Genomic DNA, 24,189 nt, shown 5'->3' on the forward strand with positions numbered 1-24,189 from the left:
TTTTGTTTTAGGGAATTACCCACAATTCATAGCGTTGTGATGTTAAACACGGCGGTTACCAGTGGAAGCATGGAGACGTAAAAATAAATAAAAAAGGTAAACAATAATATTACATTTACAAACATAAACATTGAGGATTAAAGATGGAACATAAAAAACACATGAAATCAGAGGAATATTGCACGGATTTATTCATCAAACATTCCATTTAGTTATTGAAGCTTTTTGGACAAAAACAGTAAATAGTTTATTTAATAATTAGCTCTCATCTTGTGAGGGAAAAACCTGGAAGACGTTTAAATCTGGGAGTAAAAAAATTAAACAAATGTAAACCCACACTTGTTCATAACAACGCGATGTGTCGCAGTAAAGTGCTTTACCATTCGTATTCACAGTTAAGGCTTTAGGGGAACGCTGGGAGAACGAGGCTGCATCTCATAACCACATGCTTCTGTTTCATCACTCAAAACATGCAGATTTTACAGTTACGTTTGTATTGAGAACTCTATTTATCATTTCAAGCCCTGTGTAATATTATTGTAATATCTTAAAAAGGAGTTTTCAGAGGAACATTTATTTATTGCATTGCCGTGTTTTTTTAATATCCCTTTTCTTTGTCATATATTAAATACTACTTGTATTTGTTCTGAGCTAGATCAGATGAAAAAATGACTGTCAGCTAAATATTCATAACACAACATTTCATGCTCTCATACATATTCTTGTTCCAGAGCGTCACAAGAGAAGAACTGAAATGCATATTTTAAGAGCTCTCTGTTGAGGTTTTAACATCTCTGAGTTGAGGAAGTGCTAAATCAAAGTCAGGGCGTCTCTTTGTGAATATTTGTAGACTGAAGTCATCTCTTCACATTAATGAAGACGTCTCTCCAGGAGCTCCGGTTCAGACCGGACCTCTCGGTGGTTATTTGCCGTATCCTGACGACGGAGGCAGACAATCCTTCTCCAGCATCCTCAGCGTCTGTCGGACTCCTTTCTCCACCCGTCGGAAGTGAAGCCTCTTCCAGAAGCTCTGCTGCTGCTGACGGCCCCAATCCAGATCCCTGAGGAACACCTTCACAGAGAGAGACGGGGATCCACCTTTTACATTAATGATTCACTGTCTGCTAACTGTATCAATGTATTCGCCTACGTGAGTGGATTTCTGCTTTGTTATCTGTAATGATGGTTCTGTCTCCATAGAGGAGCAGGACTTTACCTTCAGCTGCTGTTTGACACGTTCTCGGTCCCAGGACGAGGCGTTCTTCTGGATCACGCTGAGGATCGGGTGCCAGTCCTCCGAGACGTCGGAGCCCTCGGTGACCGAAGCCAGGACCTTGACCCGCCGGCCTCCTTGGCTCTTGGGAACACCTCGGACATACAGGGACTGTTTCCCCACATCGCTGAGAGGGTTCAGATACAAGCTGCACAAAGACACCGACAAAGAAACGTACGAACGGATTACAGACTTTACATTAACGCTCACTTTCAGTTCGGCCTGAACCCTGAAACCCGGCTCTAAATGAGTAAAACACGGAGTATTGATGCGGTCCGGAGTTAGCGGTTCTTCTTGTCTTGTTGCTCAAGAAAGAATATTAGTTTACAAACAGAATAATAAAGACATTTTGATTATTTTATTCAGATCAGAACATCTCTATATGAAGAGGGTTTATAGTATTTCAGGGATTAATAATGAGCTGCTTACTGCAGGGTGTGAATGCCGTCGTGCTCCCTGCAGGCGTCCACTAAAGCCAGAGCGGCGTTGTCCCCGATGTTGTTGTAGGCCACGTTGAGCTCCAGGAGCCCCGTGTGCTGCTGGAGCTTCTCGGCCAGCTCCAGGGCCCCCTGGTCCCCCAGACCCGTGTGCATCAGGGACAGGTGGGTCAGGGACCGGTTCTCAGGTAGAGCCTCCAGCAGGGTGCGAGCTCCAGACTCCAGCAGAGGGTTGTCACACAGTCTGAGGAGCACGTCGGAATAATAATGAGACAAGGCTGAGAACAGACCTACCAGAGACGGTAGGAGAATGGACTCTACTACTGTATATACATACATTATATATATATATATATATATATATATATATATATATATACTCTTTTTATTGAACAAACACAGTTAATGTCTCTGTCTTTTGTTTAGCTTGTGAAGCAAAAGGGACTAGAGTTGCATTTCATTGCGTAACCCTTAAGATAAATGACCCTTAAACAAAGCTTTACTAATCTGCACTTCCTCCAGCTGCTTCAAAATAAAAGCCTTCTGCTGGCTGAAAGGAGCAGGAGGCTGATTTTGCTCGTCATGTTTCGCACCATCAAAGTTGTACAACGTCTTCTGTGAACGCTGAGATTATTATTTGTGTGTCCGGCAGGTGTACTGAGTTTAGTTTACCAGCAGCGGTTAAACCAGTTTAAACGCTGAAGTTAGCTACGATGGAGCTTCGTTTCCAGTCTGGAGGCTGCAGCAGGTTGTTCAGACAGACACAGCTGTCTGTTACACATGCATTGGTAAAATAATGTCACTCCGTACACGAAAAAAACATCCCGCTGATGGATGAATTCCCCCCGGAGCCACTGAGAGATCAGAGTAAAGACATGAGTAGAGGGATGGTCTTACTGTAGAGATCTAACAGAGCTCATGGGGTCTAGCAGCAGATCTCTCAGGAGGACGCAGGACTCAGGACCCAGGCTGTTAAACTGCAGACTGAGGACAACAGAGACAGGCAGACACAACAATCACAACACAAACACAGCATTCACATGCGAGACGAGCAAGGGAGTCATCCAAAGTCAACACAAATGCATTTAAAAACAGAAGTTATGAGTTTAACACCACAGCACCACAAAGTACATCCTCCAGTATGATAATAAAGATGAATCAATACGTCTCTAAACAACAAAAACTAAGAATTAAAACCTTCAAGAAGGTCAGATCTATCACACTTTGACGTCGTTCTCTCCTGTGTTTGACATCCTAACGCGTCGTTAGATCATTTACGTAAAGTGTTTCCAGAGCAGTGACGTGTTGATTTCTACGCTGTAAAACGTCCTGTTCAGCACATTTCTTTGTCGATATTTTTTTAATGAGCAAATAAAATTAAGGTGACCCTCAAAAACCCAGCATCTGACTGTTTCTAGCTTACAATCCTCCTGCTTTTAATGTCATATTAAGATGTCTTTATTTCAGCTAAATTTACCTAGAAAGTCAGCAACCAGATGGGTCGACTCAGAGCCTGATAGGAGCTCTTCACCAACTCAAATCTGAATTAACCAAACCATCTGGATTCTGATATTTTTATGCATTTACTTTGGTACGATTCAACCAACACTGGTAACTTCTTAGTAGTATAACATGGACAATGTTCAGCATCATCCACTAAAAAAACATATTTTCCTTTGTTACTCACTGCAAACCAGAACAGAAGGTTTATTGATTTTGTCTCACTTGAGGTTGTGTGTGTGTCTGAAGGCCGGCCACAGCATCTGAAGCATGTCGTGAGTCAGGAGGCAGGAGGACAGGTCCATCTGTTCAAGGTGATAACTACAGGAAGATACCAACACGCACCTTTCAGTGAGTAACGTTCAGACTCAGTCGGTAACGTTCAGACTCAGCGTAACGTTCAGACTCAGTCGGTAACGTTCAGACTCAGCCGGTAACGTTCAGACTCAGTCGGTAACGTTCAGACTCAGCCGGTAACGTTCAGACTCAGTCGGTAACGTTCAGACTCAGCGTAACGTTCAGACTCAGCGTAACGTTCAGACTCAGTCGGTAACGTTCAGACTCAGCGTAACGTTCAGACTCAGCCGGTAACATTCAGACTCAGTCGGTAACGTTCAGACTCAGTCGGTAACGTTCAGACTCAGCGTAACGTTCAGACTCAGTCGCTAACGTTCAGACTCAGTCGCTAACGTTCAGACTCAGTCGGTAACGTTCAGACTCAGTCGGTAACGTTCAGACTCAGCGTAACGTTCAGACTCAGTCGCTAACGTTCAGACTCAGTCGCTAACGTTCAGACTCAGTCGGTAACGTTCAGACTCAGCGTAACATTCAGACTCAGTCGGTAACGTTCAGACTCAGTCGCTAACGTTCAGACTCAGTCGGTAACGTTCAGACTCAGTCGGTAACGTTCAGACTCAGCGTAACGTTCAGACTCAGTCGCTAACGTTCAGACTCAGTCGCTAACGTTCAGACTCAGAGTAACGTTCAGACTCAGAGTAACGTTCAGACTCAGTCGCTAACGTTCAGACTCAGTCGGTAACGTTCAGACTCAGCGTAACGTTCAGACTCAGTCGCTAACGTTCAGACTCAGTCGGTAACGTTCAGACTCAGTCGGTAACGTTCAGACTCAGTCGCTAACGTTCAGACTCAGAGTAACGTTCAGACTCAGAGTAACGTTCAGACTCAGTCGGTAACGTTCAGACTCAGCGTAACGTTCAGACTCAGTCGCTAACGTTCAGACTCAGTCGGTAACGTTCAGACTCAGCGTAACGTTCAGACTCAGTCGCTAACGTTCAGACTCAGTCGGTAACGTTCAGACTCAGTCGCTAACGTTCAGACTCAGTCGCTAACGTTCAGACTCAGTCGCTAACGTTCAGACTCAGTCGCTAACGTTCAGACTCAGTCGGTAACGTTCAGACTCAGTCGCTAACGTTCAGACTCAGTCGGTAACGTTCAGACTCAGAGTAACGTTCAGACTCAGTCGCTAACGTTCAGACTCAGCCGGTTATGCTCAGATACTCAGACTCAGGCCAATAGTTGAATCTGGATTTTCTTTTTCCTCTTTTGGATGCACTTTGTGAATAAAAAGCAATTTAGAAATAAACATATAATTCAGCGCCACAAAGTGATAAAACACTAAACCTTACATACTGAACATTTATCAGTAAATCCCTAATCCATACCTTACCTTGCAGGTGTGCACGAGAGCACAGAACTCAGCACAAAGCACTTGAGTGGTGTCATACGGATGTTGGTGAGTTTGATGGTTCTGATCGAGGCTAGAACCTCTGCAGTCACTCTGGGGTTCTGAAACTCATACAGAAGGACCAGTAGATCCATCAGCTCCTCTGGCGGCTGTGGCTTGCTGAGCTCTAGAATTAAATAACAGAAAAGAGAGGCATGATTCATAAAGATTTCTGTCTAAAACAAAAACGAAATAAGGAACTTTATGGGTCTGTCCACGGTGGACCGGTCTCTGCTGGAGGATCTGGGTCTGTCCACGGTGGACCGGTCTCTGCTGGAGTCTGAGCTGAAGGAGGTTCTGGTGAACCTGCATGAGTTCATCTGGTTTCACCAGAACCTGACCCGGTGGCTCTGATGACGAGCATCAAGAATAACTCTATAGAAATAGACCATCTTCTCTCTGATGGTCTCTTTACTGATGGAGGTCTGATAGAGGATCAGGACTACACTGAGACCGGTTCATATAGAGGACCAGGACTACACTGATTAATTAAGGTCAGTGGGTGTGTAATATTTGAAACCAAGATCAGTTTAAGTTCTCCCAACATGAAAAACAAAGCATACTTTAAAAGCAGGACTGAAGAGAACATCTACGTTACCTCTGACGAGGTACTTCCTGAGGGCGTGTGTGATCTGGGCCACGGTGGTGCTCTGAATGCTGCACCCAAGTTGCTGGAGAAGGACACGGTTGCCATAATGCAACAGTCCACCCATGAAGATGGGGTAGAGCTCGAAAGGCTGGCCCTCACTGTACTGCTCTGGTTGCGGGCCGTGGACTCCCAGGAGGCTTTGCTCCACCTGGTCCAGGACGTCCTCGTTGTAGCTGTCCTCGGTGCGGAACATCTCGGCCGCCATGGTTCTGGCAATGCCGCTTTTGTTGTGACTGCTGATTTTCTCGTAGAGCTTCGGAAAAAGCTTGAGGAGGTTGAACACGGCAAATATCCGGAGAGGGATGAACTTTGAGAGGATGCTGACGATGGCGTTGACGTCCTCACTCGCCTGACCGATGGCCTCAGACACCTGACCGGTCAGCTTCTCCAGAGCGGATTTGTTCTCTCCCAGAACAACGTAGAGAGCCGCCAGGTACTCCTGCATGGCCGGGACAGCAAACACGTAGCGCTTCTCACTGGGATCTTCTGCTAAATGTTTGCTGCTTCCCACACTGGGAGCCAAGAAGAAGTCGAGCACGTCGGTCCGGAACATGGCCAGCTGACGTAGCTCCTCGTCAGTCTTGGTCTTGCCTCCGATCCACTGCTCCAGCTCCTTCTCCGAGAACGACGTGCGTTTGTTCGTCACGCCGTCGAACGCGAGTTTCCCAACCGTACGGACCACGTACAGCATCAGAGAGCTGTGGTGCTCCTGAATGGGCACATTGGTTCCCTCTCCCGTACCGAGCACCTCGCCGCCAAAGTTCAGCCGGAGGAAACTGGTGTAAATGCCGGTCAGCGTGCGGACGGGCGCCTTGGCGTCGGTGAAATGGAGGAAGTGTAAGGTGGCGCATGTGAGCCAGCAGTAGGAGGGCAGGAAGCAGGCTGCAGCCAGCTGGCTTTCTCTCTGGAGGTTGAGGTACAGCAGCTCTATGAGGGTCTTGTGGTTCTGGCCCGTACCTCCGCTCTGCTGCAACAGGCGGCTGCTGAAGTAGGCCCGCTGGCGGTCCGGGTCGTTGAAACCACAGATCTGTGCATAGCGACACACATACTTCTCGGGGATACGATCCAGGGCAGACAGTCTGGTGGTCACCAAGATGCTGGCCTGAGGAAACAAATAACACACTTTATAAATGAACAATGATTCAATACATATGTTCTTCATTAGGGGAAGAAAATCAATACAGCATAGTATCGCGATATTGTATCGATAAACTAACGCCAAGTTCGTAATTGCAGATGTCGTGATTAACTGATTTGGCCTTAACTGCGGTGGACTGTCCCTTACCTCAGGCAGGAGGTATTTCCTCAGCAGGTTGACCACCACCACACCTGGAGGCAGCGCCTCATTAGGATCACTGCAAAGCTCCGTGGCTCCAATTCTGAAATCCAGATTCATCTTCTCCGCCCCGTTGAAGACGAAAAGCACGTCCTTGGCCTGGTTTCCCTCCCCACTCAACAAGGGGTGTCTTTTAAGGTGGAGGTACTTCCTGCTCACCAGGTCCCTTAAGGAAGCCACCCTGTGAAGGAAGGGATTCATCACTTTGTGCATTTTATTACCAACATACTGTTCCAACAGCAGTGTCGGTAGATCAATCCGGTCAGTAGGTAGGTAAGTAGGGTCGTTAGGTAGGGTCGGTAGTTGTGGCAAGTAAGTCGGTTGGTAGGTAGATCGATTCGGTCCGTAGGACTGTCGGTCCGGTCCGGTCCATAGGTAGGTAGGTAGGTTCGGTAGGACTGTCAGACCAGTCCGTATGTAGGAATGTAGGGTCGGTAGGAATTGTAGGTAGTTGTGGCAGGTAAGTCGGTCGGTAGGGTTAGGGTCGGTAGATTGGTCCGGTCCATAGGTACCGTAGGTAGAGTCGGTAGGTAAGTAGGTAGGATCGGTAGGGTAAGGGTAGATCAGTCTGGTCCGTAGGTAGGTAGGTCTGACAGGTCGGTTGGTGGGTAGGTAGATAGGTCTTCATTGAGTCTCATTCTGAGGGAAGTTACTAAAATAACGCGGCTCCAAACTCAAAATATCAGTTATGTGACATAAGACGACACCAATGAGAAGATCATCTTACTTTGACAGTTGGCCGAGGTCCTCACAAGAGAAAGGAACCAGCAACTTGAACTGGGTCAGGGTTCTGCCGGCGCACCAGTCCAGCACCAGCTTCCGGACCACTGTGCTTTTCCCAGTTCCCACGGCTCCGTACATCAGCACGTTGAGCCCCCGGCCCTCGCTCCAGGCTTCGCTGGGCTCAAACAGCTGTTCCACCGTCACAGAGGGGCTGGAGGGGGTCTGGGTCTGGAGAGGGGAACTGAGCCGTCCTGCCCTCTCCTCGGCGTCTCTTTCTAGGATCAGTGGATCCACATGCATGGTCTCCGGGCTGAAGTAACCTCCAAACTGTTTCTCCTCCTGAGGAAGGTGGCTGAACCACAGGAAGACCTTCTTCTTGTGGATCTCTAGGGGATCTGCTGCAAGAGACACAAAGGGAGGACTTCTTGAGCCTTTGATGGAGAGCTGCTTTCTCTCTGAATAATAGATTTTATACTCTCTACGTTTGATCTCTAATGTTGCATATTCTATCTTGCTGTATATATATATTGTGTATTTTATATATTCAATGTGCTTAGTGTCTCTATAGACACTATGTCTTTAACTTGTAGTCCAGACACACCCAGGACTACAAGTCACTGGTTGCTTTAGAACTTTAGAATATCTCCTCACAGTTCGCTTGCTGTTTGCTTTGGACTGAGACAGCGAAACACACGGTGACAGTGAAGCTCTCTGTATTTATGTGTGTTTTTTAAATAATATATTTACAGAACAAGTTTATAGATGATGCAGTTATAAGGGCATGAAGAGAAAGATGTCTTGAGAGACGTCGCTGTCACTTTTCATGTCAACAACACATGAAGCAGATAATGAGGATAAAATGTTTTTGACGAAATATCACAATTCTAAGCTTCATTACAGCTGCTTTTTCTGAGGGAAGCGTTCTTAATACATGATGTGTTCAAGGACCGTCGGAAAGAAGAAATTCTGACGATACTGATGTTTTTTACAGCTTCTGGCTGTGATGAACGGTGTAGTTTTGGTGATTGTTTGAAGAAAACGTGCTTTTGAATCCCGCCGGTGGGTTTTGGGGTGTCGTGGTTGTGTGAGAGAGAAGTATGTTGTCGAACATCAACAAAGCTTTGTGCACCTGGTCCTGAGGTGGTGGAGCAGAAGGTCCTGCACTGGAAACCAGTGGCTGTGTACAGAGAAACCTCCACCCTCCTCCTCCTCCTCCATGCTCCGAGCAGCTGACTCAGCTGTCTGCAAAAAAAAAAAAAAGAACACGACACATCATGCAGGTCGATACACAATCTCTACAGGATGCAAAACCACAGAGACGAGCTGGAAAGGTTACTTCATTCCCACAGTCAGCAGTCAACGGTCCTCACAACGTGGCTTATTCACACTGAAGCTAGATCTGCCTCACGTGGCAGTTTATTGCACTTAATTGGGCTGTGTGCAGGTTATAACAGGTACGCTGACATACCGCCAAAGCACTGACCTTTTATACAAGCACGCACAACTAAGACTGCTCTGAGAGGAACACACAGGAAGCTCCAAGTGTTCATTCAAAGGAATAGGGAATTTACTTTGATTGAATCATTAGTAGTTTTATTACATTACATGTGAACACATCATGATCACGTTATATAATGTACCTTCAGCCAGTACTCATGTTCACTGAGTAAACTTGAACACGCGAGTCATTCCAACCTACGTCAACATATTTATGGTTCGTATATCTCTCACGGAAAGTTACTCCTCATGTTTCATGTTTTCCTACAAAAGTCCAGCAACATGTGTCAGTTTCAGCTCGTTACAGTCTTTTCAAAATAAACTTCTCTCTTCACAGGAAACAACTTAGTTAGGTTTAGGCAATATAACTATTTAGTAATATGTAGCAATTACCGCGACAATAGCAGTTGTTTAAAGATGACATGTCACCACATACACGTTGAGCTAGCTCCTCACATTTTGATATTAATCACTCTTTTTGGGTCACATGATCACCTTCTAAATCTGTTGAATGCATCAGCAAACAGCTGCTGGTTCACACATCCAGCAGACACAGAACCTTCACCCACCTGTGCAGTGAGCTCATCCTGCTGCTCTGCTGCTCTGTTCGTCCGCTGCTGTGAGAAACAGAAGAAAACAACTTAAAGGTTAGCCGCTGAGTGTTTGACCACTAGTGGCGCTGCGGAGCAATATATCCCCGCGCATGCGCACAGTCAAGTGCAACGGTGAGATGTAACAATGCACCTGAGAATAGAGACTACATGACGTGTGTTTACGGTAAGAATTTAAACAGAATAAGAAAAATGCATAGAAGCTTTTAAAAGTTTAAATAAAAAATGTGAATAACAAAATAACTAGCATCCATTATAACGTTTCAGAACCAGCATCTAAAGGACATTTCATCTCCTCTTAAAGCTCCAGTGAGGAACCTTGAACTGGTCCTGAAGGCTCTTTACAGCCTCTGCAGGGACGTTGACTTGTTATTTCTCTTTAAATAGAGAACATCAAAACTCTTTAAATGCAGTTCAACAACACTGTGACAACAAAGTGATTTACAGACTATTTAATGGTCTAGTCACCTAAAGACAGAGCAGAATATTTAGGACAAACACACAACTGGCGAGCAGGTCACTCTCCTGGAAGTCTGCACACAGTTATGGAGTCATAAAGGATGTGTTGCATAACGCAACAAGTCAGAGCAGGACGAGACATTTCACACCTGCTTTAAGTTAACGTTCTGCTCCACACAGACCGTATGAAGTCACGTCTCATAAGAAGAGAAATAAAAAAGGAACTAACCTGTTGACACTCAAATGTCACTCAGCTAAATCCAGCGTGCATACCCTAAATGTCTCAGCGTCCTTGTCTCCCATTGGTCGTGATCCTATGTACTTTCTCTCATTCTTGTTCCTTTCTTTCTCTCATTCTTGTTCCTTTCTTTCTCTCCGTGACTCAGTGAACACTGTGACACGTGACCGTGGAGCTTTACACAGAACTGGATTCATTCCTATGAAAAGCCCCACAGTGGCGCATGAAGCACATACAGTTGAACTTCCGGCTTCCGAATGGAAGAAATTCAGATGAAAAATACCCGGATCTTCCCACGGGCCCATAGAGCATGCGCAGTAGTGTTTCCTTTAACCACGCCCCCCCCCCCCCCCCAGCCCTCTGGTCCAGCCTCGTTCTCATTCACGTGAACGGAGGAAGGAAAATAACTCTGGATTTTAGATATTTTTTTAAATAACTTTTAGGATCTAATGATTTAAATTAGGGATTCTCACGTGTTCATGTACTAGACATCCTGATCCACACTCCAGACCAGCTGGTGGCGGTAATGCGCCAAGTTATCGTTTGCCAACCGCCACTAAACCTCAAAGAAGAAGAAGAAGAAGAAGAAGAAGCAGAAGAAGAAGCAGCCTTCGCGTGCCTGTGGATGTTGTGCTTATGAGCGGCAGCGCTAAGTACCCGGATGTCGATGGAGGAAGTAAGTAGCCTGCCAGTTTGACAGATCTTGTTCTCGTTTTTTTTTTTTTTTTTTAATAAATCATGGCCGAAGCTTCGCCAGAATGATGGAGGGGTTTGTTTCTAAGCGCGCACGGCTCGTCCGGTTGTAATACTACTATGAGAGAGGAGCGGAGGACCGAGGCCTCTGTTGTTGTGGCAGCAGCGTTAATCACGGCTCGGAGATTACACTAACACCAGTGGAACCGACGAGGATATAGGGGGCATCGAAGGAGACGACTCGGAGGATGCTTTCTCCACCATTTATTTGCTGCCGCAGAAGACAACACAACAACACACGCACGTATTAACTTATCCTGGTGTCCCTCTGCACTTCTGTTCACTCTCAATAATACTAAACACCATTGTGGGGAGATAACGGGACTACGGAAGCTTCAGGAAGAAGAGGTGAGACGTCATTTCCGCAGGAAACATTTATAAATAAATACAAATAACGCTAAATTAAAAATAACTCATTCAGATCAAATGTACACCTAACTCCACAGGATCGTTAAATGACAAACTAAATTAAAATATTACAAATAAGAAATAATAAAGTACATTTTTAACTCTGTTACACCTCCAGCACCAGCAGGAGGATTCAGTTTGGTGTACTAGATGCCGCGTGGAGCCTTGATGGTCGGAAGAGCACCTGGACCTGCACCTGGACCTGGACCTGGACCAGCGTGGCAAAGTTAGAAAGATGAATGCGCTGCTTCCCATGTGAGCCGCTTTAAGATCACTCTTCTACCAAGAAGGGAGGCTGAACCTCATCTGGAGGGAGGGAGGGACCACCATGAGGGACATCTAGTTGTTGCTTTGTATTTATTGAAGGGGGGGGGGCGGGTTGTTTTTCTTATTCAATATTAGTTTGGTTCGTCATCCTGCAACAGATCTCTGAGACTCATCGCTGCCGGCTGCATGATGATGTGTTTCCCGTCAGCATGCATGGAGCATTAATTTAGAGGAAGTGGGTCAGATTGTTGTCATTATGACAAGAGGAGGCACACTGGACACAACGTAGCAGGTGTTGGATCATTCAGCCCGCCGGTCTGCTTCCTATAAGTTCACCATCATCATCAGTGGATGGCTCTTTGCGGCGTGACGGCTACAAATGTTACAAAAATGATGGCCGCTTACAACGGTGGCTCCTCGGCGGTGGCCGCCCATCACCCGCATCACCACCACCACCAGCTCCCTCACCTCCCTCCTCCACACATGCACCACCACAACAACAGCCACACGGCCGCGGCGGTGATGCTCAATCCTGGTCAGCAGCAGCCCTACTTCCCGTCTCCTGCGCCCGGACAAGCCCCCGGACCGGCGGCCCAGGTCCAGGTCCAAGCCGCCGCGGTCAAAGCTCACCGTCAGCACAACACGCACCACCTGCAGCCGCAGCTGGACATCGAGCTGGACCGGCCCATCGGTTATGGAGCGTTTGGGGTCGTTTGGTAAGTTCATGCACCACCACAACAACAGACCGCACCGGTAGTCTGATGTTTGAACACATTTTACTGAAAGACGTGTAGATCTGGCTGCTGTGCGTCGGGCAGCCACAGCTTTCCCTTGTCGTTTGATATAGAAAGAGTCTCGTGGAAGCTTTGTCAGCTGATGTCTGACATGTGTACACTAGATTCTAAAATAGTTTAAGTTAATGCATAACAGCCAGTAAAGAACTGTGATGAAGTCAATGCACTTTCTAAATCTCTGCATGTAAAGAAATAAACAACTAAAGAGTCTTCGAGTAAACAAACACACTGGTGTTCAGAACGCCGTTCCTCTGCTGCGAGGTGTTTTCAGCACAGTGGTGGTGAAACCTTGGATCGGAGTCGCTGCCATCTGTTCGCCTTCACTGATCCCATTTGAACCGGTTCACTGGAGGTTGTGCAGGAAGAGTCCGCAGAGGGCGGAGCTCTTACTTTAAAGCTGCTGAGTTCCTCACGAGCTGTTCATCTCTAAAGACTCAAAGATTTCTAAGAAAAAGGTCTTCAAACGACAAAACACACTGAATAATGATGGTGTGTCTGCGTCTTCGTCCAGTCTCTGACTAAACTGACTAATACCGTTTTGTAAATTGGAATTAGTCTCTTAGCGATGCCAAAGAAAAGGGCTGGGAGGGGGGGGGGCTAAACTGATTGGGGATTATCCTCTGGGGACCCAGAGTGTCCAGATATCATGGAGATGTATATCTTCATTTATGTGAGTTTGACCTCTCGAAGTGGGCTGGTACCAACACTTCATAAGCAGTATGAGCATAAAAACAATGTGGGGAGAATACAACAATGTTCAGGTTCTCGTCATAACTTTATATATCTATGAACAAATATAATATAATAAAATGTTTCTGAATTGGTTCTTTTGATTTACAATCATTTCCAGTAGAATTAAATGTTCAGACGAAGAAATCGTACTTGTAAATTATTCAAGTTTTGTCTTTTAGCTTTTAGTTTATTTATAGTAATAATAAGGATCCATTAGGAAGAATAATTGTATCATTTTAAGTCAAAACCTATTCACTGAAGTCATTCAGATTGTGTCTCTTTATAATAATAATAATATCTATGAGCATCCTGACTGGCACACTGTCTGAGTGCTGTTCATTCCAGGGTTGTGATTACACAGGTAGTCTACAATAGAAGACACGCAGCCCAAATATAGTTATATAACAATACAATCTCAACTGACTCAGTACAACATGCTTAAAGAAATAATAACACAAATGTGTTTGTGTCTTTGCATTGACTTGATGTGGTTCTAGTGATTGTAGTGGTTGACTTGGTTGTGGTTCTAGTGGTTGTAGTTCTAGTGATTGTAGTGGTTGACTTGGTTGTAGTTCTAGTGATTGTAGTGGTTGTAATGGTTGTAGTGGCTGACGTGGTTGTAGTGCTTATAGTGCTTGTGGTGATTGTAGTGGTTGACTTGGTTGTAGTGATTGTGGTGATTGTGGTGGTTGGGGTTATTGTGGTGATTGTGGTGGTTGTGGTGATTGTGGTGATTGTGGTGGTTGTAGTGATTGTGGTGGTTGTAGTGATTGTGGTGGTTGTAGTGTTTGTAGTGATTGTGGTGATTGTGGTGATTGTGGTGGTTGGGGTTATTGTGGTGATTGTAGTGATTGTGGTGGTTGTGGTGATTGTGGTGGTTGTAGTGTTTGTGGTGATTGTAGTGATTGTGGTGATTGTGGTGGTTGTAGTGGTTGTGGTGATTGTAGTGATTGTGGTGATTGTGGTGGTTGTAGTGGTTGTGGTGATTGTGGTGATTGTGGTGGTTGTGGTGATTGTGGTGATTGTGGTGATTGTGGTGGTTGTGGTGATTGTGGTGGTTGTGGTGATTGTAGTGATTGTGGTGATTGTGGTGGTTGTGGTGATTGTAGTGATTGTGGTGGTTGTGGTGGTTGTGGTGATTGTGGTGATTGTAGTGATTGTGGTGGTTGTGGTGGTTGTGGTGATTGTAGTGATTGTGGTGATTGTGGTGGTTGGGGTTATTGTAGTGCTTGTAGTTGTAGTGATTGTACGTCTAGTTGTTTGGTGGTGAAGTCCTCAGTAACTCTGTTTGTCGTCTCAGGTCAGTGACGGATCCCAGAGACGGAAAGAGAGTCGCCCTCAAAAAGATGCCCAATGTCTTCCAAAACCTTGTTTCTTGCAAGAGGGTGTTTCGGGAGCTCAAGATGCTGTGCTTCTTCAAACATGAGAACGTCAGTACACAGCTGATGCTGAGACCTGTCTGTCTCTGTCTGTCTCTCTCTCTCTCCATCTGTGTCTCTCTGTCTCTCTGTCTGTCTGTCTGTCTGTCTCTCTGTCTCTCTGTCTGTCTGTCTGTCTCTCTCCTGGTATCGACCTGTAAAGACAGACCTTGTCTCTGACTGTGTCCTCAGGTCCTCTCTGCTCTGGACATTCTACAACCTCCTCACATCGACTACTTTGAAGAAATGTATCCTTCACATTCAGTTTCACCAACAAGTTCACATCACAGGTCATAAATACGGTTATTATTACTAAAATGAACAAAACGTATCATCAACGTTTGTTTGACACAGAGATTATTTTCTGTAATAATCGAATGGAAGAATCCTATTGGCTGTTTGAGGAGGGAACCAGTGATGACGACTTCCTGTTGACAAAACCTGTAAGAATCCGTCCCTTAAAGAGACATTTCTACTGTTCAATTTGTCCAGCGTTGTTCTCTTTGTTCTTCGTTCTTTGTTCTCTTGACGTTCCTGCACTGATCATGATGTGTTCACATGTCGTCTGTAAAATGTAGTTTTGGTGATAAACTAGAATGAATCCAGTAGTTTGAAGGAGATGTTTTCACATGAATATAAAACAGATATTAGAGATGAATTATGATGTTTAACTTCTAACACGAGCTCTAAGAACATTATTATACTTCATTAAATCTAGTAATGAATTGTTTTAATCAATAAAAATACAATCTTTTATTTTCTTATGTGAGTTTTGATGAAGAAAAAAACACAATAAATTACTAAACAAAGTAAAAGTATAACATTTGCTATTTTTGATGGTTTACAGACTTCAGAGCGTTAACATGATTTTAGTGGATCCTTGTAGACCAGCTGCTGTAATCAAACATCAGAGGATCTGTGTCTGTTGATACGGATCATCAATGATCAATAATTAGTATAGAACACATGCTGACATAATGTGAATGAAAGGAGAGCCTCCACACATCACCACCTCCTCCTGCTGCTCCTTAACTCCTCCAACCAGCTATGTGGTGACTGAACTGATGCAAAGTGACCTCCATAAGATCATCGTATCTCCTCAGCCTCTGAGCTCCGACCACGCCAAAGTGTTCCTCTATCAGATCCTACGAGGTGAGGCTGTCTGTTCCTCTGCCTGTTGTTGTTGTTGTTGTCGTCTATAACATGTTGTCTCTTAAACAGCAGTGAGGATGAGAGTCTGAAGAATATAAGACGAGTTGATTTAATGTCTATTTGTCAGCTCAGAGCAAAGTTACAGCAGCACAAAACATGAAAATAAATACAATGAATTCTTTGCATATATTTTTGGTGTTCTTGTAGCGTGGAGTTTGCTACAAGAACAATAATAAACCCGTGAATCTTTACAAGCACTCGGTCTTAAATCATTAGCATACCTTCTTCCTCTGCTGCTTTCCTGCTGGATTTCAGAATTTATGTTGTAAAATTTGTGTTTTGCATCAGGACTCCAGGCAGATACGGCTTCAGTGTGTGTGTGTGTATATATATATATATATATATATATATATATATATAAAGAGAACAGGATTGTAATATTCAGTTTTCTCTCCTCCAGGACTGAAGTACCTTCATTCTGCTGGGATTCTCCACCGAGACATCAAGCCTGGGAACCTGCTGGTCAACAGCAACTGTGTGCTCAAGGTGTGTGAATGGAAGAGAGCTGATTGGGTAGACAGAAAGTTCCACAAAAAAAAAGTGAATGTTCTCTGTCTGAAAAATACCATTTTAGTGTCAGAATCTTTAGAAGACATGTTGCTTGTGAAAAAATTGTGTGAAATATGTACTTTCACGTTCACTTCTCTTTAATAGACGTGCTGTTAATCTCTTAAAGGGGCGTGGTCTGTTACATAAAGGGGCGGGACTAGTATCTTAAAGGGGCGGCGTCTGTCTCCTAAAGGGGTGAAACGCACGACTCCCAGACTGCCACTAGGTTAAATACGAATATGAACTTTTTGTGGTCAGAATAAAGCTGTGAGGAGAATGAAGGCAGATTTAAACCTCTGCATGTCTTCCAGATCTGTGACTTCGGCCTGGCTCGGGTGGAGGAGTCGGACGAGTCTCGACACATGACTCAGGAAGTGGTGACGCAGTACTACAGAGCTCCAGAGATCCTCATGGGGAGCCGCCATTACTCCAACTCCATCGACATCTGGTCTGTGGGCTGCATCTTCGCTGAGCTGCTGGGGAGACGCATCCTCTTCCAAGCCCAAAGTCCCATCCAGCAGGTAACGGAGGACTTTATTCATCCTCAAGGTATCATGTCCAAGATTCTTCATTTACATTGTGGATTAAATGTACATACATATGTTAAATCATGTATTGTCACAACCAAGAGACTGAAAATCCATTTCTTCATGTGTTAAAGCTGCATTCTCTCTAATGTCCACCAGGGGGCGACTCCTCTGGTTGTATAGAAGTCTATGAGAAAATGACTCTACTTCTCTCTTGATTTATTACCTCAGTAAACATTGTAAACATGAGTTTATGGTCTCAATCTCTAGTTTCAAGTCTTCTTCAATACAGCATGATGTTCATTTAGTAAATGATGGTCCATTTAGAGTCAAACAGACCATAAAGCAGGGGATGCTTTAGGGGCGGGGCTACACAGTGATTGACAGGTCGACACCAGAGACGTATATGGCGTCTCTACGTCTCTCCTCCTCAGTCCAGATTTTCTCATAGACTTCTATACAACCAGAGGAGTCGCCCCCTGGCGGACATTAGAGAGAATGCAGCTTTAACACGTGAAGCTTTGACTTCACTTAAAAAACCCGAGTTTGCCGCCTGGTTAGAACGAAGGTTACGGTATTGTAACCCTAGTCCTAACCCTACCGCTCCTACTCCGCTTGGTTGTAGGAGCCCAAACCTTCAGTGGGCTAGTGCATGCTTGTGATAGGAGGACAGTATAACTCACAGTGTCCGACAGAAAGCTCTGCCTTATAGAACTAGGGTTACAAAACCGTAACCTTTTGTTGCCTCGTTGCCTGCAGCTGGATTTGATCACGGACCTGTTGGGGACTCCCTCTATGGAGGCGATGAGGACGGCGTGTGAAGGCGCTCGTGCACACATTCTCAGAGGACCTCACAAGCAGGTGAGCAGGGAGCTTACACACCTGTCGCTGTCAAATACATGCATAAAAAGCCCCAAAATAATCTTAATAATACTCATACACACTTAAACGTTAGCAGTATATCTGGTGTCTAAAGCTGACGACTTTAGATTTACAACCCATCGACTTGCAGTCTTCTTCTTCATCATTCTGCAGTTTTACAATTTAGAATATATGTTATTTGAAACACATGTTTATGAGTTATAGTTAAGCTGAAGGAGACGAGGTTGATGTTGTGACGCTTGTTTCCTTCGTCTGCAGCCATCACTTCCTGTTCTGTACACGCTGTCTAGCCAAGCAACCCATGAAGCGGTCCACCTCCTCTGCAGGATGCTGGTGTTCGACCCGGTGAGTCACTCTTGTTTAAATATAGATTCATAATGAATGAAGCCCATCAGTGAGTCACTGAAGTATAATTATGGATATGGACCATAAACGCAGTGCACAAGTAGGCGTTCACGTCATGAAGCAAGTCACAAAGTCCAACAGAGACGACGTGTTCACACCGCGGATTCAGATGATTCAGATAAGATAGAAGTTTATGAAAGATTACAAGAGAAGAAGAGCGAAAAACAGAAGAATATAAACGTATATGAACAATAGAATAATAATGTGTTCTAGTCTCCAGTCTTGTTGATCTCATGTGTTCTAGTCTCCAGTCTTGTTAATCTCATGTGTTCTAGTCTCCAGTCTTGTTAATCTCATGTGTTCTGGTCTCCAGTCTTGTTAATCTCATGTGTTCTAGTCTCCAGTCTTGTTAATCTCATGTGTTCTGGTCTCCAGTCTTGTTAATCTCATGTGTTCTAGTCTCCAGTCTTGTTAATCTCATGTGTTCTAGTCTCCAGTCTTGTTGATCTCATGTGTTCTGGTCTCCAGTCTTGTTGATCTCATGTGTTCTGGTCTCCAGTCTTGTTGATCTCATGTGTTCTGGTCTCCAGTCTAAGAGGATCTCGGCGAAGGACGCCCTGGCCCACCCGTACCTGGACGAGGGTCGGCTGCGCTACCACACCTGCATGTGCAAATGCTGCTACACCACGTCCTCCGGCCGGGTTTACACCAGCGACTTTGAGCCCGTCACCAACCCCAAGTTTGATGACGGCTTTGAGAAGAACCTGAGCTCTGTGAGACAGGTCAAAGGTCAGCTGGGTTACTGGTTGGCTTCATGTTTGATGTTTAAAGACATTTTTAAACATTAATTTTAAAGAGAAGAGCAGTTGTGGAACCTTTAAGCTCTTTAACCCTCTGAACTCAAAACAGTTTCAGGGCGTTTCTCTCTCTGGTCTCGTTTTATATTTCAAAATAAAAGTCCTGCTCCTCTATGAAACAGAACCATCATGACTAGAAGTAGAGAGAAGAACATGTCTTTAGTGCAGAATAACACAGTTATGATGACATCATCATTAGATTTATTTCATAATTTATTTTACAAAAATTAGCAAACAATGAATCTCTCTCTCTCTCTCTCTCTATATATATATCTATATATATATATATATATATATATATATATATATATATATATATAGATATATATATATATCTATATATATAGATATATGCGTTCTTCACACATGATGTGTTCAAGGACTGTTGGAAAGATAAAAATCTGTCGTTTATGACGGTTCTTACAGCTTCTAGTTGTGAGGAACGCTGAAGTTTTGAAGATTGTTTAAAGAAAACACTTGTTTCATCCCACCGGAGGGTTTTGGTGTTCAGAGGGTTTTAACTGAAGGAGCTGCAGAGCTTCAGGTATTAGTTACTACGAGTATCGCCTGGAATAAAGTCTAACACATTAAACTACAGTCAATGATTTGACAACTGCTTCCTCACTGTCTAGAAAGACTTGATAGTGAACTTAAGAGGTGAAATTACATTAATAAAGAATGACGAGCAAAGATTCTAGCTGAGAGAAATGTCTTCTGAAGAACTCTAAACGTGCTGTTATTTCCTGCTGACTCGTGTCCTCAGAGATCATCCATCAGTTCATTCTGGGGCAGCAGAAGGGGAGCCGAGTGCCGCTCTGCATTAACCCTCAATCAGCTGCTTTCAAAAGCTTCATCAGGTAGGAGGCTTTATATGTATATAAATATATAGTTTACCTTTTGATGGAGCCAGGCTTTGTGCTAAGCTAGGCTAACGAGCCGCATGTTCACTCTCAATACGAGTGTTTGAATGTTTCTTCTTCTTCTTCTAACCTTTTCTCGTGCTGCGTTCACACCAAACGTGAAGTGAATGTTGATGTTGCGTTGCTGTTCGCGGGTTAATTTGTGTTTATTCGCGTCTCTCCGGCTCGCAGAGTTCTTGTTGTAGAAGTCTGAAGGTGTGTTCACACCAAACGCGATGAACGCGGCGCGAATCGCGTTCATCGCGTCATTCGCGCTGCCGGTATCACCGGGGACTGTTTGTGTTCATTCGCGTTCATCGCGCTGGACGCGCCGTAGAGGGGGCGTGGCTTATCGGCCTGAAAGCCGTTCAACTGTCCGCCATCAACCGTATAAAAATCTCCTCTATTTCTGCTCAGTACGTGTTGTGGAAGTCCCAGATATCACGGGGAACTAAACGCCGTCATGTCTGGTTCATAACATAGTCCGGAGGAGCTCCGTGGATTTCATCGAGCTCACTGTGTCTAGCGAGCCACACGTCGGCTGTTTACTACAGCTGTATGAACACACAATACACTGACTTGGCTGTGATTTAACGTCAATAAACCGACAAAAAGGGACTCCGAAATAACTACGTAATGATGCCGATTTGTACTTGTTTTCTCAATGGAGCTCGGATCGATCGGTGCTAGGCTATGCTAACATTGTAGCAGCTCCATCAACACTCACAATAACGTCATCTAGACGTAAATACGGCAGCGTCTATTCATTGTTTGTACCATATGGTTTACACACACACACACACACACACACACACATGTACACACATAGTCTGGTCTCTACTGATATGAGGGGTCGTAGAGCTCTGGGTGAACATGGCGGCTACAGCATTTATTTCCTGATTCAACAACAGCAGGACTTCACTGATGACATGGGGAGCAACTCAACGCTGATTGGCTATCGCGCTGGAGCGTCACGCGATTTTTTCGCAGAAGTTCAAATATTTCAACTTCTGCGTTTGGGGCGATTCGACGTTTTGACGCGTCAAACGCGCTGCGCCATCGTGTTCATCGCGTCTGTACATAGACTTTGTATGTAATCTCGCCGCGTTCATCGCGTTTGGTGTGAACACACCTTCAGACATCCAGAGAAACTAAACGCCGTCTTGTCTGGTTCATGACGTCATCTGGAGGATTATTCACTGTTTCTAACAGACACACGTCAGCTGGTTTACTGCAGCTGTACCAACACAAAATCAACAGATTTAGCTGTGATTTAATCACAATAAAGGGATAAAAAGGAAGCTGTTTTAATTGTTTTGTATCATAGACGGTCTGTGGTTCACACACATTTACACTCATAGTTTCACTTCTTTAATTGTACCGCGGGAAAAAAATAGCTTCACGTTTTGGTGTGAACGTAGCATAATGAGTACATTTATAGAATTACAATCCTCCCTTCAAACCTTTCTAGAAAACACGACACATTTAACCCAAAGACAGCAGCTAACGTGAACTTCCTGTTTGAACAGCTCCACCGTGGCTCAGCCCTCTGAAATGCCTCCGTCTCCTCTGGCGTGGGAGTAACCGCCACCGCCGCCATCTTTCTTCTGTCGACCAACGAGCTGCTAAACTGGGAACACGGACGAGCGTCTCAACGTCTTCTTCTTCTGTGGTCTATCGTAGCGATTCACTGGAGAGCAGCAGGACTCACCGGTCTCTCCGGTCTGAGTGCTGACACATGAAGAGAAACACTGGTTGTTGCTTTACGGGGTCGTATTATTGGGGGGGCTGTAGACCAAATCAGAATGTTTCATCTGGTTATTCCAGGTAGATAAGATTTAGCAGTTATTGTACATTTGTTTTGCTATATATACATATATATGTATATATATATATTGATATAAATTAAAAGATGTCTATTTGAACGTTTCCCATGCAATCAGGCTGTTCATCTCTGCACTGGTGAAGCAAAACTTCTGAACCAGACAATCGATTGTAATTGTAGTTGGAAGGTTTTTTTCCCCCATGTTTAATACCAACGTACCCGTGCACAGTGATATTTAAAGTTATTATAAAATGAGTTATGACACGTGTTCCCCTGCACATTTGGCCAGTTCGTACTTATTGAACAACTCATTTGCCAAAGATCAGGAGCCTCATGTATCAATGAAACCTAAACAGGACGATTGTGGGACAATTTGCAAAGTTTCTGGATTCATAAAAACATTTGTTGTCGTATCAGGCAACAAGGAGGAGGTTCAGGAGGTTCAGGAGGTTCAGGAGGTTCAAGAGGTTCAGGAGGTTCAGGAGGTTCAAGAGGTTCAAGAGGTTCAGGAGGTTCAAGAGGTTCAAGAGGTTCAGGAGGTTCAGGAGGTTCAGGAGGTTCAGGAGGTTCAAAGAAACTTAGTTTGACAAAGTGTTTCCAGATGAGGCTAAAGGTGTTTCCATATATATATATATATATATATATATATTTATATAAATATATTTATTTTCCCTTCCTCAAAGAGATCAGGCTCCACTAATATCATGAGAAAAGTTGATCTAGAAAGAGAATAATAATAATTTAATACACAGAATCACTTTAATCAAATTGAAGGTTTCTTTCACAGATTTGTCATTTATTTAGGGAGATGATGTCAGAATGTAGGGAGGGGGAGGGGCTTCAAGGAAGGAAGGCGTGTCTTGTTTTAGAGTTCTTCTGCCCCCTGGTGGTCAAAAGAGGAGAAACACTGATATTAATGTCTCACTCGATTACTTCTATTACTTGTAGTTAGTCCTCTATTCACGGTTATCTAATCACTTCACAGTCTGAGTTAACATAATGAAACTAAAGTGCAGCCTGAGACGATATCAACTCTTCGTTTATATGTTTGGTGTCTTTAAAAGAGGAACTATGTGACGTTTTACGTACATGTATCATATATAAGAATAGAAGGAGATGAATGTATGCAGACGTTTATACATGAGGCTCCTACACATGTTTATGAATAACGTTGGTAATATTAAGGCCATCAACAGAACAATGAAACCGTTCAGCAGATGATTCACTGCTTTGTTTTTAGATGAATCTGTTTCATGAAGAACAGTTTAGTCTTTCTGTGAATATGAAATCTGTTTAAAAAGGGAATCGGACTGAAAGAGACCGTTGTACTTCATACATATATATATATATATATATATATATATATATATATATATATATATATATATATATATATATATATAAAATGTGTTTAAATAGAGAAGCAGAAATCGACACCCTCAAACAATAACCACTGTATAGAAAGTATTAGCCTGCAGATTTCTTCAGGCTGTGAAGTTCCTTTTTATTTTTAAAATGTTGAATACAAAGTGTAAATATATTTGGTTGGTTTTTACCCCGTTAACTCCGTCACGTTAAGGATCCGTCGCAGCAGCACCGAGTGGATCAGAACCGGTCAGAACCGGTCCACGTGTCGGTCTCTACCTCTGGAGCTCAGTAACTCGGCTTTTGTTTACCTCCATCTTTCTGGTTTCATGGACAACAACAACTTGAACGTCCATTTAAAAGCTTTTATACTGAAATTCTGCAGCAAACACCAGACTTTAAATGTTTGTATTATTAATAATGTCTCAAAGTCGTCCTGATAGCCATGTTTCCCCGACTGTTAGTTCACTCTTTGTTGTGTCGGGAGGGGAGAGATTTCCACAGCAGCTGTGTTCAAAGAGTCCAGATGTTCAGAGAGTCCAGATGTTCAGAGAGTCCAGATGTTCAGAGAGTCCAGATGTTCAAAGAGTCCAGATGTTCAGAGATTAAGAACATAATAGATCCTGGTTGTACCGGCCTTCATGTGATCAAACTAATCAGTTAAGAAGAATGTAACTCCTAAAATCTGACCCTTAAATTAAAGAGTCGCTGGCGTTAAAGAGCCGTCAGCCGTCGTCTGTTGTGACGGTGTTGCCACATTGCATTGTGGGATATGTATGCCCCTGCGGTGATTGCGTACTGTAGTATTTGGTTTATACTAAGGTTTAGGAAGTACTAAATATGTAAGATGTTGTATCCGGGCAGATGAAAGCTGTAGTAATTCTTGTTA

General features: G+C 44.1%; 2 protein-coding genes across 5 annotated transcripts; one reads left to right on the top strand and one right to left on the bottom strand.

Moving 5' to 3' along the window:
• Positions 1-167: 167 nt before the first annotated feature.
• On the bottom strand, positions 168-10,711 carry nlrx1 (NLR family member X1). 4 transcript variants are annotated; one of them, XM_079166178.1, is made up of 12 exons: positions 10,459-10,711; positions 9,729-9,773; positions 8,792-8,904; positions 7,667-8,060; positions 6,889-7,120; positions 5,553-6,705; positions 4,898-5,081; positions 3,436-3,531; positions 2,608-2,694; positions 1,703-1,954; positions 1,217-1,421; positions 168-1,072 (listed from the first exon to the last, which is right to left on the bottom strand). In XM_079166178.1, the coding sequence occupies exons 2-12, from the start codon at positions 9,743-9,745 to the stop codon at positions 923-925; spliced, it is 2,883 nt and encodes a 960-aa protein (XP_079022304.1). In that variant the 5' UTR covers positions 9,746-9,773; positions 10,459-10,711; the 3' UTR covers positions 168-922. The 4 variants fall into 4 exon arrangements, with proteins under 4 accessions (XP_079022304.1, XP_079022305.1, XP_079022303.1 ...); XM_079166179.1 differs by having other exon boundaries at positions 7,667-8,057; positions 9,729-9,776; XM_079166177.1 differs by having other exon boundaries at positions 9,729-9,776.
• Positions 10,712-12,019: 1,308 nt separating this feature from the next.
• Positions 12,020-23,252, top strand: nlk2 (nemo-like kinase, type 2). Its single transcript, XM_079166844.1, has 11 exons — positions 12,020-12,611; positions 14,722-14,851; positions 15,032-15,087; positions 15,885-15,991; positions 16,452-16,537; positions 16,912-17,121; positions 17,887-17,988; positions 18,268-18,354; positions 18,945-19,143; positions 19,975-20,068; positions 21,640-23,252. Exons 1-11 carry the CDS (start codon positions 12,247-12,249, stop codon positions 21,692-21,694), a joined length of 1,491 nt encoding a protein of 496 aa, XP_079022970.1. The 5' UTR covers positions 12,020-12,246; the 3' UTR covers positions 21,695-23,252.
• Positions 23,253-24,189: the final 937 nt, after the last annotated feature.

Source organism: Pholis gunnellus, assembly GCF_910591455.1.
Source record: "Pholis gunnellus genome assembly, chromosome: 9".
NCBI classification, from domain to species: Eukaryota; Metazoa; Chordata; class Actinopteri; order Perciformes; family Pholidae; genus Pholis; species Pholis gunnellus.

What these genes read in the sequence shown, in the direction of transcription:
- nlrx1 (XM_079166178.1), bottom strand. An exon ending in GGAAATACCTCCTGCCTGAG is followed by an intron (nt 6,706 to 6,888) that starts GTAAGGGACAGT and finishes TTGTTTCCTCAG; the next exon opens with GCCAGCATCTTGGTGACCAC. An exon ending in AGCTCTGTTAGATCTCTACA is followed by an intron (nt 1,955 to 2,607) that starts GTAAGACCATCC and finishes CGTGCTCCTCAG; the next exon opens with ACTGTGTGACAACCCTCTGC.
- nlk2 (XM_079166844.1), top strand. Translation starts at nt 12,247, where the DNA reads ATGGCTCTTTGCGGCGTGACGGCTACAAATGTTACAAAAATGATGGCC. An exon ending in CCCAAAGTCCCATCCAGCAG is followed by an intron (nt 17,122 to 17,886) that starts GTAACGGAGGAC and finishes CGTTGCCTGCAG; the next exon opens with CTGGATTTGATCACGGACCT. An exon ending in CTCTGTGAGACAGGTCAAAG is followed by an intron (nt 19,144 to 19,974) that starts GTCAGCTGGGTT and finishes TCGTGTCCTCAG; the next exon opens with AGATCATCCATCAGTTCATT.